This window comes from Apostichopus japonicus, chromosome 8 (assembly GCF_037975245.1).
Source record: "Apostichopus japonicus isolate 1M-3 chromosome 8, ASM3797524v1, whole genome shotgun sequence".
NCBI lineage: Eukaryota > Metazoa > Echinodermata > Holothuroidea > Aspidochirotida > Stichopodidae > Apostichopus > Apostichopus japonicus.
In genome coordinates, this window is record NC_092568.1 from 18,965,721 (window position 1) to 18,983,852 (window position 18,132).

The 18,132-nt window shown below is 37.4% G+C and overlaps 1 protein-coding gene across 3 annotated transcripts; it reads left to right on the forward strand.

Moving 5' to 3' along the window:
- The first annotated feature begins 1,540 nt into the window (after nt 1-1,540).
- LOC139970904 (uncharacterized) lies at nt 1,541-18,132 on the forward strand. 3 transcript variants are annotated; one of them, XM_071976969.1, is made up of 21 exons: nt 1,541-2,061; nt 2,814-2,864; nt 3,942-4,019; nt 4,525-4,629; nt 5,304-5,342; nt 5,960-6,034; nt 6,239-6,354; nt 6,871-7,034; nt 7,959-8,085; nt 9,195-9,317; nt 10,439-10,590; nt 10,895-11,079; nt 11,319-11,432; nt 11,858-11,956; nt 12,491-12,599; nt 13,435-13,813; nt 14,476-14,562; nt 15,113-15,274; nt 16,415-16,558; nt 17,167-17,261; nt 17,784-18,132. In XM_071976969.1, the coding sequence occupies exons 1-21, from the start codon at nt 1,876-1,878 to the stop codon at nt 17,840-17,842; spliced, it is 2,649 nt and encodes an 882-aa protein (XP_071833070.1). In that variant the 5' UTR covers nt 1,541-1,875; the 3' UTR covers nt 17,843-18,132. The 3 variants fall into 3 exon arrangements, with proteins under 3 accessions (XP_071833070.1, XP_071833071.1, XP_071833072.1); XM_071976970.1 differs by having other exon boundaries at nt 1,542-2,061; nt 4,008-4,019; XM_071976971.1 differs by lacking the exon at nt 3,942-4,019 and having other exon boundaries at nt 1,542-2,061.

The following is an 18,132-nucleotide window of genomic DNA, read 5'->3' on the forward strand; positions in this document are numbered from 1 at the left end:
AACGTAAACTTGCGTCCCAAACAGTAAGCCCGTTGCCAGGCCGCCAGATTCCCTCTCCCGGTCCCCTCTCCTCGGCCCCTCCCGTCCCACCGAGCAGACTATTGTGCCCCAACCCACCTATCTAAGCCACCATGATGTGTGGAGACACAAATTGCACACTCACGTTACGGGACACAAGTAGTACTGTATTGTTTGTGCCCCCCCCCCCCCCATACGCACAATTCCTGCCGACGGGCCTGTCCCAAAGAAGGGGAGTCGAACGGAGGACGGACATTATCCCCAACCTTCATGGGTTCGAAACCTCGAACTAACGCCTACAGTGGAAATACGTCCTTACCGGTTTCAAACCTCTGGACATAAATTCAGCGTCCCGGCATAGCCTAGTGGTTAGGGTGGCCGCGTACAGAGCGGGAGGCCCGGTTTCGAATCCCGGTGGAGGCGGGAAGTTTTTTCACTGTTCTTGATTTTTTGATATATATATATATATATATATATATATATATATATATATATATATATATATATATATATATATATATATATAAATACATTGGGCCGTGCTAATTCAATGCACAACATTGAATGATATGTTGAACAGAATCATATAGTTCTTGAGTAAATATCAATCTTCAATCCATCACTAATTACAAATAACCGCCGATAGGGAAGCTTGGGAGACTCTTCAATCGTAGTGACTGGACTACCTAGTTCAACAATTAACACACAAGCCGTGAAATCAGTGCTTTGGAGTTTTAGTGTTTTCAAATAACATGTCTGCAATGCAAAACAATTTTCGAGGGATGCATTGACGGAATTACTGTGCGTGTGTCGTTTTTATTAATTTATTTATATTTTTGAACGGGGTTGTTATTTTAATATCACAAGAAAAACTTCATTTCAATAACGCAAACAACTGAGTACGTCATCATCAAAATCGCAGTGAGGTGCTTTCCAAACATTTAAAGTTGCATACCTTAAACACCAAAGTAGCCTAGATATATGAATGAGCATTATGACATATCAGAACGAAACTAAAACGGCCTTTGGAATCATTTGATATAAAGCTGCAAACACAAACGTTTTGGAAGGCCCCTATCTATCTCTTACCTCTCCACTAGGCTAACCCACGCGGTATAGAATCTATCGGCATTTAGCTACCTACACTATATGCGAGACTATGTGATATATACTAAGTTAAACAGAGTGTAACCATGCAGGGCTTACGTATAATATTTTGATCTTCACCACTCCACCTCCCCCCAACCCTCTCCCTTTGGTTTCGCTATAGACATTCTGGACTTATCCACACTCGGTAAGCGACAATACGCACAAGATTTCGTACGCAATGTTGCGGCAAGCCTGTACTTTTCAGTTCTACCTTCTATTCTTGCACATCAATCAAGCAAACAGTTACGTCACAATGCAAACAGGACAGAGGTTTCAGTCCACACACGGGATGCAAAGGGCACAAGGGTGCGTGAGTTGCCTAGTAACGAGAGACGCTCAGTTGTCACGAAGAATCGCGTTTGTGTGTACATCAATGTTATGTACATCATAACAATAGGCAATAGAGATTAACACGAACATAGGTAGATTTACGAATGAACCGATTTCTTTACACGTTGGATAGCCACACTCACTTGTATACAAAACATATAGCAGACATACTACATACATATATTACGGAACAAAATATCAACAAATCGCTAGCCCGAATCGTTAATTGTGGAGTTTTATTCGGGAAGGTTCGACCATCAGGTCTTTATAGTCCAGTAAAAAAAAGGAAATTCCTGAGAAGTCAAAGTCACCAAGGTCTAAAGTATTGTTTACTGATTTTTAAGGCAAAGCAGAGGGAGGATAATATATATTGCCACAATGAGCGGTTCAAATTCTCCTTCAGTTATGGCTCGAAAACGAGAGGAATTATACGGGGCTAGTAGGTTAAAGAATGTTGAAGCTTTGAGGAGCAACTTGACGACAGATCATATAGCCATGATCTCAGAAGAAGGAATGAAATCTGAACTACCGTCCTGGCAAAGTACATCGAAAATTAATTTCAAGGTAAGTTTATATTGCAGGCTTGCGTAATGATAAAATATAGGCCTTTTACCACATATGGTACTTAACTAGCAATATGGTTGGCTAATTATAGATACCGATAATGCATGTGTAACAGATCCCATAACTGTGTATTTTAACCCCTGCCCCGAGAGGATTGACGGTTTTGTGGCCCTCCGTATAAAAGCGGTGATTGCACTCCCGCCCCACTTTCGGCTTATAGCCAGCAAGAAAAAGTGATGTTTCAAATCTCGGCCCACGCCGACTAATGTAGACACAGTCAAGATTTGACCCACTTTTTTATACAGCGTACACTGGATGTATCATACCCACAAAGTAGGAATGAAAAATGTAAACATCGGCTTTGCTTAGTTGGCTATGATGGAGGCTATAGCGGGCCACCTATTGCTCCCATGAGTAAAGCATTTCAAGAGTGCGGCAATGGAAGTCCGCCCTTTCCCTCTGTACCCAACCCCCACCCTCCCCATCCCACCTACCCACCACCGAATCCCCACTGCCTTTTGGTCTCCAGGATGGCGCGATTAGAATGATTACAAGCATATAGTCAGTGACTGCGCATATTATGTATAGGCTTATATTGTTGTTACAGAAAACGTTTGTTTCATTTTTGTGTATTTGAGTCTCTGACATATGATATTTATGATATATTTTGAAATATCGTAAGAAATTCTGGATAGAATTTTATACTTACAATGGTACATTTCTACACCTTTTTTTTTTTACTTTTTGATAAGGGCACGCAACCATTGAGACCAAAAGAACAAATCTCAAGTACAGATAAACAGGTTAGTGTTTCTCTATAATTTTCTTATACGCACCATAATTTCAATTATATAAATTGAAACAATAGCACATTAACTTAAACATATATTTTATCTAATTTAAGGGGGGTTATAAGAAAGGGTTCATTGTTTAATGCAATTGATAACTAAACGTAAACCTTTGTTAGAGTGGGGAGGCGGTAGGATTAACGGGCGGATCCTGGATTTTTCGAAAGCAGACGGAAGCAAGGGCCGGTAGATAAAGTATGCCAACTGTATAAACGTTTCATGAAACGTAGTCCAATATATCGCTTTATCTAATTCGAGTTGAATATACGAAGTCGCTCAAAAAGAACATTTAACATTGTCAGTCGGGTCTAAAAGTCCTGTCGGGTATTTTTTTTTACATTCAGTCGGGAGAGAATTAATCCACTCCTCTGAGCTCAGGACCCCCTTCCATGAATGGTTTTCCCGTACCTAAATCAGTCAATTAATTTACCCCCCCCCCCATGCACACACGTACCTTTGAAATCCTGTTGCACGTCCCTGATAAAACGTATCTACTTGTAGGTAATATTTTGTGCCCCCAAAAGGTTACAAAGGGTACGACCAAGATCTTACATCGGGGAACAAATATTTCACAATCAAAATAATTGGACAATTTGATAAACTACATATGTAAACATTCATTCCTTGCTTACTTACAAAATATTATATTTCTTTCTTTCTTCTCTCCATCCCTTGTCTACTAATCCGTTTACATCCATCTCTTTGTGTTCATCATGCTCATTATACTGTCTGTATTCTGTGTGTGTTTTTGTCCCTTCTGTTACTGTAACTTGTCATTTAGCCTTCGAAGAAGGTCCTGCTAGGATCGAAACGTCAGGCCAACTTACTACACAAAATATTATTGGGAGTATTTTTTATGGGTTTTATTATTTTACGACATAGGTTTAAGGCTTAGCGATCAAAGAATAATTGACGTTGAAACTTGAACAGGTTCTGTGGAAGGTCACATAGTTTTAGCTTTCTGTCATGGCAACTGTAACGTTTTGTGAAACGCCGTCCAATAAATCGCATGTTTTATTTCGATTTTGTTAGGAACTCACTCACAAAGAAAATGTTACATTCTTTTTGTTCTCCTTACATGCGACACAACATTTACAGCGATTTTACCAGGTACGTTAATTTTGTTTATTTGTTTTTTTACTTGGGGAGGGGGAAGGCCGGATGATGGGCTCATATGCGTTACTAATATATGGGAAAGTCTTTGTATCATATTGATATATCTATTATCATGATCAAGGCATATGTTGAAAGCGTATATGTTTGTAAATTTTCAAAAGCTATTATACTTCTCGTTCACTTCTTTAATTTATACAATTGAGAAAGATGGTTCCGAAATATTCTGTAAATAATTAACATCGTCGACCATCGTACCAATTCAATGTTGTTTGTATACCTTCTGCATTCTTCTATATATATATATATATATATATATATATATATATATATATATATATATTTATATATACATATATATATATACATACATATATATATATATATATACATATATATATATATATATATATATATACATATATATATATATATATATATATATATATATATATATCCATGCATACTTATGCATATTATCAATCTTCTGCGATATTCACAGGACAACTCCCATTTCGATTTCAAAGCAGACAACGCTCCAATTGATGACGTCATATACCAATCGTCCTTGACGTCCAACGATTACCAACACAAGAAAACAAAGCCGGTAAGAATCTCACTACAAACTTCAAACATTTTCTAAGAATTTATTGATGACTAAATTAAGATGACGTAGAATACTGCTGTTGGATCCCTTATAGTCTTCAGTGGGCTTATACACATGATTGTGAAATCGCTAAATTGAGCCCAGACCTCTCTAGCCTGAACTGTCATAAGATAGTTAACAAACAACCGATCTTATTTAGCACTGTGAACGTCTATAATTATAGTTATATCATACAAGTGAGAAGGTTTATAGTCAAATCCTATAGCATTAGATGTGTCCGGGATTTTTATTTTGCACATATCCACGTTTGCGCTCGGTGACACGGTAAAACGGTACACCGGATTTATTTCAAATAGAGTCTGGTTTTTAGTTTTTTGAACTAAAGCAGCTTTAAACAATGCTACAATTAGAAGACCTAAACAACATCACCATAGCATCATATAGTGGCATGGGTTATATCAAAATGATTTACATCCATTTTACACTTGATTGAGGTATAATGTATATACATATGTTCAATCTGCAAAAAAAGATGTTGTCATAATATTAGTTACTAAAAGAAATATTAACTGACATATAGCAGATTCCCGTGTTGTTGTTGTTCTTATATTTCTATACAACATCGTTACGGTACTTTCTTTAAGGTCTTTCTTTATCTCTCTTTGTTTATTTAGCTACCCCCAGTGAAGCCAGATGGTAATGTCAATTTACCGGTAAGTAATTGTTGGCTATTTGTTCACTTTTTGCGGTTGGGGAGGGGGCTGGTCACGGCGAAGGGTAGTGAACAGACATACGAAAACCCTCTAATCCATTGTCCTAAAAGATTTCTTTTACCAATTTGGTCAAATTTAAATGGGATATGAATTTAGTATAAGAATAATATAAGGCATTTACCAGAAGATATTATTTATTAAGAAAACCTAATAAATGAAAGATAGCACAAATTAACATAGCGGCTTATAATATATTTTATTTCAATGTTCAATGTTCCTTAACTATTAACCACCTTTCTATAAATATAACACATATTAATTAATTTGGCAGACTTAATAGGCATGTATCAAGCTCCTTCTTAAAGTTATATTCACTAATTTGTTTAATCACGTACCTATAATACTATCCTTGTTAGAGATATCTCCACAGCATTCTTCCGGCCCAACAACCATATATTAATTTAACCTAATCTCTTGATAATAATGCAAAACGATTTCACTTGAATTTACTCATATCTGGCTGGGCTTAGGTATGCATAAACAACTTTGGGTATATTATACTATACCACTTAATATATCTACTATGACTGATAACCTGTATATTCCCCCATTTACAGGATATGAACCCCAGATACTGGAGGGATAGTTCCATGGCTCCATCCTTATACGCAACTGACTTCAGTGATAACAAAGTGAGTATAAATCTTGAGCATATATATACCTCCAATCTTCATTATCAATTATAATGGGAGAGTTGAGAGAAGGCATTACTGTGATTGGACCCCATCAGGAGTAAAATAAGTAAAATAATGTCAAAATATATGCTGCACCATAAATTAATTACTTTATTTCACATTACAAATTCAGAAAATATTACGATATTTTTATATATGCAGGAAGTACGTCACGGCGTAGAAGTTCCGGAAGTTGTCAAAGAAAGAAACGAAATGCGCAGGCGCAACGTGGAAGATGTCAGAAGCACACATTTTAGACTTGGAAACGATCCGTCAAGGTAACATGAGTTTAAAGCAACTGTTTATTTTTTTTTTTTTTAAACAGCTGAGGTTAACTAACAACACTGGAATTAGTAACAGTGATCTCTGACGGTCTACAATGTATATGAATATTAATTTAATACCAATAGCCATCCTTAAGTTCCCTGCAGTATTCAAACCGTTTTTGCTTGGAGACTGCAAGTTTGACCTTCACCATCTTGGCGATCCTACACTAGCGGATGTTGTGGGAAGAGGTACACGGGGAGGGGGGGAGGCATCCAACACTTTGAGAAATGTTTATATGATTAAGGGTGCTTAATTGCAAATTAGGGTTGCATTTTGCAACTTTTTGAAGTTTTAAGTTTTGTTTAGATTTTCTACCCACAGTTGTCAGGTCGATACAAAATAAAGGTGTGACAATTCGTTCTTGATAATATTTATAATAATTCTTCGAAGTATATTTAATAAAGACTTTCTTCTGTCAATTTAATAAATTGAAACGAACTGTTTTTCATTGTATTTTGTCTTCACAGTTTTAGCACGGAGACTGGTTTGTGTTATAATTCTAAGAAACCTCTGCCAGCCGTTGGCGGGAAAAACAAAACAAGTGCGGACGATATGACGACTGCTGATCTCTCTCAAAAGATGATCGAACAAGATTCAGCCATCTTTAGAAAAGGAGACTACAACGTAACACGTAAGTGAACACGATGTATTTCCCTAATGTGTATTTCCATTTACCAGTCTCCACAAAGCCACTGTACTCTCTCCGGCCCTGAACGATGATGTGTGTAGAAAAAAGTGCATCCTTTACCTCAGGGGTTCCCTAACTGGGGTGCATGAACCCCATGGGGTGCGTGAGTCCATCCCAGGGGGTTCGTGAAACGTTTATGAAAGTCAAAACTAGAGTACTTTTTGTTGAACTAAAATCTGATATATCATATAAATTAGTAATGTACAAAAGTCGTATACCTATCGACAAACTCTACAATATTACACTTTTACGAAGCACTGTTATGCGTATTGTATAATAATGACTCAGATCGTGTCTCGAAAAATTGGGGGTTCGTGGACAACTCTGACATCCACAGGGGGTTCGTGGGGGGATGAAGTTAGGGAAACCTTGCTTTACCCTATTCTTTGCTGCAGATGTGCGGACCTATTCTGTTCCATATCATTTTATCAGTTTGATGGTATTGGTACCAAATGAAAACCTGAATTTTAATCCTTCATGGTGCATAGTTGTGTGCAGGGGTGGGGAGTTGAGGGGGGGTGGTGATATAATCGAACATTTCGTGCCCTTCTAGATTTCTTGTTGGGGACATCCAGAAATATGAACACACAAAAGAAGGCTATCCATCGTCCTGCATGCCGTGATCAAGAAAATTTTTCGCTTGGGGGCTGTTTTCTAGTTGGGAACCATTTTGTTCTCCTAGAGGTGACATTCAATTATAACACTCATTCACAACAGCAAGACATCAACCTCATACAGTTTCAATCGCGAAGTCTTTCCCATATAGAAAAGGAATTCCAAAGTTTAATATATCTTCATCTATAATTCCAATTAAATGTTCATCTTGGAATCCTTTATCATATTTATGTATTTATTTATCAATTTCAGGACCCAAACCAGATTCGACCACCTTTAGTAGAGATTACAATGCAACTGAAAAACCCTACAAGTCAGCGGCGTTTGTGGAACCTACTAGGACTCAAAAAGGAAGATTTTTAATCGATTCAACTTTAAAGTAAGTAATTTATCAGTTGGAATAAGGAGCTTCCATGTCAGCGCGCTCTCTATATATAAGTATAGTTGGATATTTTCCCTTATAGTATATACTCACTACTTACTATCAGTTCAAAGAAGACGTTCAGGATCCATACTGCACATGCGCAGAAACTCGTGGGTGAGACCGTCAGCCGATACATTCAGTGTCCAAAGGGACTGACTGAATCTCCCTTTAATTCATTATTCACTTCACGATTTGTCACTTCACGATTTTTTTTTCACTTGACGATTTGAAGGGCGATAAGGGAGTTACTCAAATCACTCACAAAAATGAGAAACTAATATGATCAAATCCATGAGTTTATTTTCATAGTAACGCAGCAGGGTATGAACAATTGTGATATGAATTTCCTCTTCGTGTGACCCGGAACTACTACATGGACATGCGCAGTTGGAATCATGAAATATCTCAAATTGATTTTTTTCTTGCAATACATAATGGTGTCAAAGTAAGGGCAAGTAGAATTACAAACCAACAATGCTCACAAACATACATTACCTACAGTTCAAACCCCCACAATACCCACAAACACACATTACCCACAGTGTAAACACACAATACCCACAACCACACATTACCCACAGTACAAACACACAATACCCACAAACACACATTACCCACAGTACAAACACACATTACCCGTAAACATAGATTACCCACAGTACAAACACACATTACCCACAGTACAAATACACAATACCCACAAACACACACACAATACCCACAATGTCTACTGTTCTGACAATCCCACAGTTTGTTTTTTTACTTCTGTAACAAACTTGATCCAAGGGAACGTTTCTGCAAGTAACAGGGTGATTGATAACTAATTTCAAGACTCATTTATCATATAAAAAAAGGTTGCTGAATTAGAATAGAAGTATTTCGTTGGTTGCCAAATCAAACCAGGCAACATGCTCACAAAATGAATGATATAGGTTTATTACGTTTGATATGATATCTCATAAATACTCAAACATTAGGGGTATGTGTCATGAATGATTATTTCTTAGGCAATAGTTTTTTTTTCTTCAAATAAAGTCATGGACTTTTCTTCATTCACATTTCAGAAACGCTGTAGAAACAGAAGCTTCTCGATACCCTGGCCCGCCCTCTGTTGAGACTAAGTCAGTTGATCCTATAGCTAGCAGTTCAGCATTGAAGCAGCTCTTTCTGCAGTACGATGCAAAGAGGTACAGTCGGTCTGTCTGAGTCAGTTAGTCTGTCTGTATAAGTCAGTTAGTCAGTCTGTCTGTCTGAGTCAGTCAGTCTGTCTGTCTCAGTCACTTAGTCAGTCTGTCTGTCTGAGTCAGTTAGTCGGTCTGTCTGTCTGTCTGAGTCAGTATGTCTGAGTCAGTCAGTCAGTCTATCTGAGTCAGTTAGTCAATATGTCTGAGTCAGTTAGTCAGTCTGTCTGAGTCAGTTAGTCAGTCTGTCTGAGTCAGTCAGTCAGTCAGTCTATCTGAGTCAGTTGGTCTGTCTGAGTCAGTAGCTCAGTCAGTCTGTCTGAGTCAGTTAGTCAGTTGGTCGGTATGTCCGTTTATCACAGCTGTAGTTATATAAGTAATATTCATGGTTAGGACGCCTTTTCTTTCTTTAAGTGAACATATATCTCAACAATTACAGAGCGGCTTGGAAAATAGAAGTCCAAATTGTATTCAAAGGCCTCACTTTGGACGAGACTTTTGCACATTTTGTTTATAACTTAATACATGTTGGAGCACAAATTAATTTACGGATAAGTGGCTCTTTGTTTTGGTACACCTGAGTGGCCCTAACTGTTCAACCAGCAGTGGTCAGAACGTACCATCAATTATTTATTTATTTTTGTCATTTAGTCTATTTTTGCCATAAACCTCTGTTACTCTATAACGTTTCAAGTTCCATGCAAAAGGAAGCTTAAAAGTACATGAAAGTGATAGATTCTTTAAAAACGAAATACAAAATTTATAAGAGGAATAATTATCGGCCTTTGATGGCAGTTATTTTACGACGCTAAGCAATCACATAAGTATATGGGAGATATGGAATGGCTCATAACTTATACACTGCATGTCTGGTGACTATCCTTTTGTCTGTTTAAGCTCTCCACCTCTCTCTCTCCACCCCGTCTCTGTCTTTGGTAGAGTAGATGTGGGTGCAGAGTTATTCTGAAGCAAGAAATAAGTCTATCACGTACGTTATCATCGGAAATTGACGCTATTGGACCACCACTGGCAGAGAATGGTTTGAATTCCGTTCCATTTAGATCCATTAGTAACTAGAAAATACTGATACAGCTGTTAAAATATAGTTTTTTTCTTCTTTTTTTCAGATCTGGTTACGTCAGCAAGCCTATCCTGAGACGTGTTTGTGATTGCTTGTTACAGCCGATATCACCCGTGGATCTCGAGGAGATTCTCAGACACACAATGCGAGGAAAAGAGGGCGCAATTGATTATCAAAGTTTCGTTGATCAGTTTGTTGGTAAGAATTATTCTATATCATTGAATCGTGTCATTTCAATAAATGAGATTATTTCTAAGTTACTTAGTTCTAAGTTATTTCTAAGTTACGTAAATTCGGAGCCTTGCTTCTCTTTTTTCAATTTTTTTTTTTTTGTTTTATAATGGATTATGCAAAAAAAATAAATAAAATCTCTGAAACAGAATGGTAAGCCTGTTGAAAATAAAGGTCCTCTTTCGGCAGCAGCCTCATGTTTCATGGTATATTTTATGCCTATATTCATTTCACTATGGCTTTGATTTCTTTACTACACCAAAAAAAAAAGATTTACAGATGAAGAAACAGCCAAAACATGCTACAGATGTCAATGCTAATGAGGTACCATGTGCGAACAGTGGAGGAGGCAGGGAAGAAACGAACCAGCAAGCGTCACCATTTATTCAACAAGCTGACACGACCTTCGATACCGCTATGCTCGGCAAGGAATACCAGACGTCCGTTCACTTTAAAGTAAGGAAGATCATAACAAACAGAACCTTTTAAGTTACGGTAACTGCAGGAGTAATCGATGATTATGTAATAAGTTACTGTACACCACTCGCTAGTGCCGCCCCCCCCCCCAGCACCCCACCTCCTCTCCTACCTTCCCAGGTTGAACCTCCTGCCGCCGCCCCTGCTCTTCCCAAGTTATCTCCATATCCACATCTATACTTATATAATGAGATATAAATTGTATTCTTTCTTTATAGTTTGGAAACGATGCTGACAAGTTATCATCTATTTACAACAAAGATTTCCAACAGTCTATGCAGGAACAACAACAACAAACGTCCAGGACAAAGCTAGCCCCTCAGCATTCAGAGGTATGTGTATAAATTCGCAGAATCGATACATGGACCAAAACGTCATTGAAATTGGTTTGGGTTTGGGCTTTAGTTTGATTAACGCAGAACAGAATATGTGCAAACTTTACAATTTCCATCCCCTTTTCTTCATATCCTGTTCTCATATAAACAGTTCAAAGCTGACCACTGACACGACGCCTTTGTTTGCACAGGTTTGTTTCTCAGCCCCAAGTGCATACCTGAGAACACCCCATAGAAAACAATAAACAACAACAAAAGCTGATTTGCCTTTTTACAGTATTCACCTACTTCGCCGGAGAATTACTTCTTCAACTCCAGCCCACTTCCCCCCCCCACCCACCCCCCCTCCTATCGGCATCCAACACGACACCATCTGAGTTTTAGCCCAACTTTTTGTTTTTATCTTTGGGTTTATTTTTCAGGTGATGCACAAATTACCAGGTGTTGAGTTTGGGAGTAGTACCAAGCAATCTGATTTTATTAACTTTAAAGAAGTTAGCCCAGCTGTGTTCAACAACGCGGTAAGTATGATATTCAAACATGGCAGAATTCTTATCACAATATATAACTTTAAGTTGGATGTTTGCATGACCTTACTGCAGAAAATGATAATCGTGACGTATTCAACAGAGGCGCCACCAAGTATAATTCTGGGGAGCGGGGAACATATCCAGAACCCCCGCCCCCTGCCCCCAATAGCAGATAACATAATACACAATCCCAGCGTACAGTACAAAAATATATGACATGTATATATACAGTACAACTTATACGTCAAACATTCTTCAAAATTGTTTCAAAAGTTGGAAAATAAAGCATCATTTTGGATCTAAACAACCTCCATGATACCAAAATTGATACAAAATAGACTTAACATTAAAGTCACCCCCCCCCCCCTACATTGCAAAGCAAAAAGGTGGTTGCGTTACCTTATCATGTCCGATGTGATTGTTTGTTTCTTTGTTTGTATTTTTCTGCTTTCTTATTTCTTTGTATATTGTTGTTATTTATATTAATTCCAATCATTGTGAATTTATTCGTTTGTATCTATTTAGACCGCTGCCCGGGACCAGGCAAGTCTGAAGAATAAGCGAAGGCACGAGGTGAATAGTGTGGTACTTGCTGGTGACAAAGAAAAAGAAGCCACCGATCGACAAAAGTCTCGTAAGTCGTACTTAAACATTCACCCAAACGCACACACTCTCACACATATACACATACATGCACAAGGAACATGACCGACTTATTTAGATTGCCATGCGTGTGAAATAATATTATATTATAGGCCTATATATTCTGCATAGCATTAAAAAATTTTGAGAACATCGTTCAGCAGTTTATTAATGCTATTGACCTTTGCTCTTTCATGAAGTTTGAAATGTCATTAATGTTAAAGGTAAAAGGTGTTCTCGCCAGTATATGACGTCACCGACTCTCGTGCAAAAAAAAAATGCTATTATGATACATTTATTGAAAGAAAAGTAAGCCAAGATAGAGCCTGGGCAAGAAAACCAAATAACTTGACTATTCTCAACCCTAAGGCCCATTGCATCGAGACTGTAACCATATGATCGATGATCGATGTTATTAGTCCCATGGAAAGGGAATAGGTACTACACAGTCTTGATCAGGGCCTAGGAACTACTGTGTACCTGTTTACACGAAAAGAACAGATACCACACATAATCTTAGCAAAAAGACCCAGAAGTACTAAATCTGCACGAAGTAAATATCAACTATACATACATCCTTTTCAAAGAAAACTTCTAACGAACGATTTGGCAGATGTCTGTAGCAGCTTTTTTTTTTGTTTATGTTTTTTTCTGTTAATCGGGTACTAACTGTCTTAATTTGAACAAATATCCTTAAATGACATTAGTAGTTTACAAAGCCTGCCAAAGCGTCAAACTTAGCCGACGGGAAAAATACTACAACAACTTCATGCTAATCTGTCAATGATTTATCATTATGTTTTATTATTATATTTTCTATTTTTTAGTTTCTCATTCCAGTTATGTTCCGCATCAAAATTCAGACCAGTTTGCTACGTCATCAGCACCACTGCCTAAATATAACTACCTGACAGGTGACGGCGCTCTTCCATATCCAGCCAATGTACCACGGCATTCAGAGACAAACGAGGCCTTCGCGAGCGTTAAAACTCATTCTACTGAATCAAACGGAGAGCTGCAAGCATTTAAAAGCGAAAACAAGGATCGCTCCAAAGACGGTAAGAGAGCCCACTTTCAGATGGGAAATGATGACCCAAACAGCGTCTCAGAGGCTATGGAGTCCTTTCAACTGCACGAGAAGAGGCAGATAGCAGCAGCTGGGAAGAAAAACCAGGAAGACCCTCGCTTTAAGCATCATCAAGTTAGGTAGGCAGCAGAACAAACATAACCAAGATATCCAAACGGTCAGAGCACTGTGGAATGTTATAGCGGTAACAAAGTTATAAAAAGCCAGCCTTCTCTTGAAGCCCTATATAACTATAGGGAGGGGGGTGGGGTGGAGGGACGTGGTCGAATGTAAATGGGTACGTCTTTGGTGACATGGTACATGGAATTTGTGACACGAGCATGGTAAGGAGATATGTTGGCTATTTGAAGTAGAGCATAGGATTTATTTTTACGAGTTTATAATTTCGACTCCCGCTCTCGTCAAAGTGTCTTTGCTTTGCTTGATTTCGGCCTGCTTTAAAAAGATGTACAGCTATACTGTGTAGATCTTTACAAAGGGGGACAAGTTACTTGGGAACGCTAGGTAACAATGTTTTCAGACAGGGGCGGGTGGAATGAATAAAACTGCTTGATTGTGACACTTTTTAGGGCAATTAATGACCAAACTGCTTAGGTTTGAGACTGTTTCATGAAATCACGAATTTGTTATCGTTGTTGTTATTGTTGTTATAACTACTATTATCCTTGTTCAATTGTTGTTGTTGTTGTCGCCTTGACGACGATATCGTCGTCGTCAAATATCGTAATTCAAGTCAGGAATATATATATGTGTCTTAAATTTTTTAACGTTAATTTTGTAGTAAGAATACACAAGACCTGTCCCGTGATCCGATGGCTCCAAGTAACTTTCAAGCTCAACGGATGGTGAAGAAGTCATACTATAACGCGTATGTATATCACTCATTCTAACGTACAGTGTGGATATAAATACGCCCTTATCAATTAAATCCATGTAAAATTTAATGATGGAATTCAAAGAGATTATTCTCTACCTAAAAGGATGAATTTTAGGCACATTTTTAAAAGTCTGGATATTTCATAGTTCATGGAAACAAAATGAGTGCTGAGAATGTTTGGAGAGGTATTCTGGTGTTCAAGATATTCACCATTAAAATATGTTAATTCAGTGGAATGTTCCTTTACGGCTACATTGATGATGACGTAGACCCTCCTCAGTGCAGGCCTAAATGTATGATATTAATCCATTGTTTGATAAATTATTATAACTCAATCAACATAATGTTCTTGTAATTTTTAATGTTAACAACAAAGCACGCTTGGATGATATTCAACACCATTTGTCAAAGACAAATATTTTGTACTAGACTGTATACTATGGGAGTGGGGAGAGTGAATGTGTACACCTCACCCCCCTCCTGGATCTACGCCTGTTATTCATACAATCCCTATATCCTATACTAACTTATTTTCCCCCAGTGTACCCAATCCTGGAGATCCTTTACATATTAAACTCCGAAGTCGTCTGATGGATCATGACTCTGACAACACAGGTAGACTGGTCAAGAGGACAGTCAAACATGTCTGTCAAGAATTTCAAATTGCAGTTAGTCAATACGCGATGGACAACCTACTGCAAAGGTATGTTCAGTAAATAAGCCTTCGTTGATGTTTATGTAGAAAGTTTGCTCATTCACATGTTTCTACAGAAGTTTGTTTTTATACTTTTTCTTAAAATTCTACGAGAACAAAAAGTATATTTAATTAAAAAGTAAATCTTATGCTACCGAAAGACACAGACGTAGAAAAGGGGTAACATACTGGTATACATTGGTACTTGCTTATCAAATTTCATGAGAGTTTTTGCAGTCGGTTACAATCTATATGCTAAAATCGTGTATGCTTAAGTCATACAATTTGTATGCAAATTCTACAGCCTTTTTTGTGTTTTAATTAAGCAAAAAAAAAGGATGAAGACTTTTTTTCATTATATGATAATGTCCTTACGCCGAAGTTCCTCAAAGGGGCGTGAACCAAACGCGAAAGGAAGTTTGGTGGGCCGCGGGATATTTTCAGATATCGGAAAATTTATCTACAGTTTTTGGAGCTTGCTGACTTTCATAGTTTGCACTCTGAGTATCGATTCTGGGGTTTCGGCAGTATAGGGATGGTATAATATATGGAGGCTCTCAACCTAGTCACACAGGGTGGGACCGGGGGACAAGCGGAGAGGGGTGAAGTGAAGAGGGTAGGGTGACTTAATCTACTTCGAGTACAGTTGAATGTACTTTGTGAACGTTATAAACTATCTAAGTTTGTCTGATTACGTACCTTGATGAATGTTGACGGACGACAATAACTTATTCTGGTATGTTCCTTATTTAAATAATTATGAAATACTCTGTACACATATCCGGAAAAAAGAGATTATGCCCAAAGAAAGTAAGCCTGGAACTTTTCTTGGTTGATTTATTTATTTCAACAATGAATGTATGTATGTGTGAGTGCATGTGTGGTGGTTGTATGTATGGTCGTGTATATATTTGTGTGTTTGACATGTGTGTATATATAACTTTTTGTTTTGCTTTTATTTTTGCAAAGGTTCTAATCAGTGTGATTTATCCATGCCATATGCATATATGCATACACTCACGATTAACATAAAGATGTTAGTGTACTCCTGGAATTACATTACATTGCCGATGCGACTCATCCTCATGCACACGTCTCCGCACAAAGTACTCAATCTTAATTTTGTATCGTTTTTCGAAATATTTTCAGATGTGAATCTGACTTTGGAGACGAGACAGTTGATTACCATAAATTTGTACGAAGCCTAACTTTGGAACAAATACCTAACGAGGTCTCGGCAGCACACAGTTCTTCTATCATGATGAAAGACTATAGGCCCTTAGACCAGAGAAGGTAAGGAAAATTAGTGTGGACCCATTACCCTTCACCTGCACCCCTCCCCTCTCCCCCACTCCCTCATTGCACATCTCTTGTCAATCGAGTATTTATCTATTATATATATATATATATATATATATATATATATATATATATATATATATATATATAAACAAAACTGTGTCATAGATTCATGGATCAATAACTTCGGGATTTAATTTGCGTTTAGATTCATCATAAGTTTGCATCGCTTCTCGCTGTATGTCTACTCTCAACATTACATTCTACCAGTCACGTGACCGATGATGGTCACCGTGTTCATCCATAAAAGTGCTGAGTGACGTCATAATCGTGACGTTGACGTCAGAGAAAAAACACGGTACAGAACTGTGACGCCTCAGGAAAGAATTCTGAAACCAGCCTACGTCACGACTCATATCTCCATATGCGATGTAATTAACAAATATAAAGACAATTAAATGAGACTGTTTAGAAAGTACATCAAAGTTAGTTTATGTCCCCCGATAGTATACTACTCCCCTGAAAATATGATGATCGATGTTCGGTTTCTTGTTTTTGTTTTAAATTTTCTCACCATTCTCAGCCTTTCTTTTGTATTTCAGTTTTACTAATGCTCAGTTACTTACAATGAAACACATGGAAGATAAACCATTGGAGCCAATGCCGACCCACTTCTTTCACGTTGATGCATCGGGAGGTAAGTAATACAATAATCTTTATGTTTTTATATACTGATGCACATGAGGAGATATCTCTCAACATTTCTAAATAATATGTTTGCCTTGTGCCTAAAGTTGTTGTGACGCCTCTCATATCATTCATGGCCAGTAGTAATAGGTAAATAATAGTACATAATATTTATGTGGTTATATACTGATGGACATTATGGGATAACTCTCAACTTTCAACGCAGAAAAAATATATATATTATTAAAAATTAAGTTATGGGGATGCCTCTCTTGTCATGCATGTCCAATATAGTTATATCATTATTAGTTTTAACAGTGAATTATGATATTGTATTATGGTAATGAATCAATTTTGGATCGATCGACATAAAGCAAAATTTGTTAATCTAATTGGTCATCAGTTCAGTCGCTTGTCTTGAACTTAATGATGAAGTTTTATCAGAAGTATATATTCACCCTCTATAAGACGGATTATGTCATCTGTAATTTAAACACCATTTTTCACTTTTCCGCCTTTTTTTTCCTTTCAGAAAACACATTCCAATCTCTAACAACGAAAGACTACGTTAAACCGGAGCTCCATGCTTAAATTGGAAGATAATTCAACTATGTATAAAAAACCGACGAAACTTCCTTTCATCCACAAATAATAAATAAAAGCAAAGAAAAGGCCATTTGTAGAATAGTTTGTCAGTTCACGTTACAGTTCTCCTTGGTTAGCGAATTTAATTTTAAAATAATACCAATGTATAGGCATGTGTTGTGACGAAGATATTTTACGATGTTTATTTATTTTGTCGAATCAATGAATAAATTATGTATCATATTGTTTTGTAAATATATTTTACTTGCAAATGCAAATTAAAAAACGTTGCTGAA

Excerpts from the sequence above, each read along its gene's own strand:
- LOC139970904 (XM_071976969.1), top strand. The coding sequence starts at position 1,876 with ATGAGCGGTTCAAATTCTCCTTCAGTTATGGCTCGAAAACGAGAGGAA. Across the intron at positions 11,433-11,857 it reads TAGCCCCTCAGCATTCAGAG|GTGATGCACAAATTACCAGG; the intron begins GTATGTGTATAA and ends TTTATTTTTCAG. Across the intron at positions 16,559-17,166 it reads AGGCCCTTAGACCAGAGAAG|TTTTACTAATGCTCAGTTAC; the intron begins GTAAGGAAAATT and ends TTTGTATTTCAG.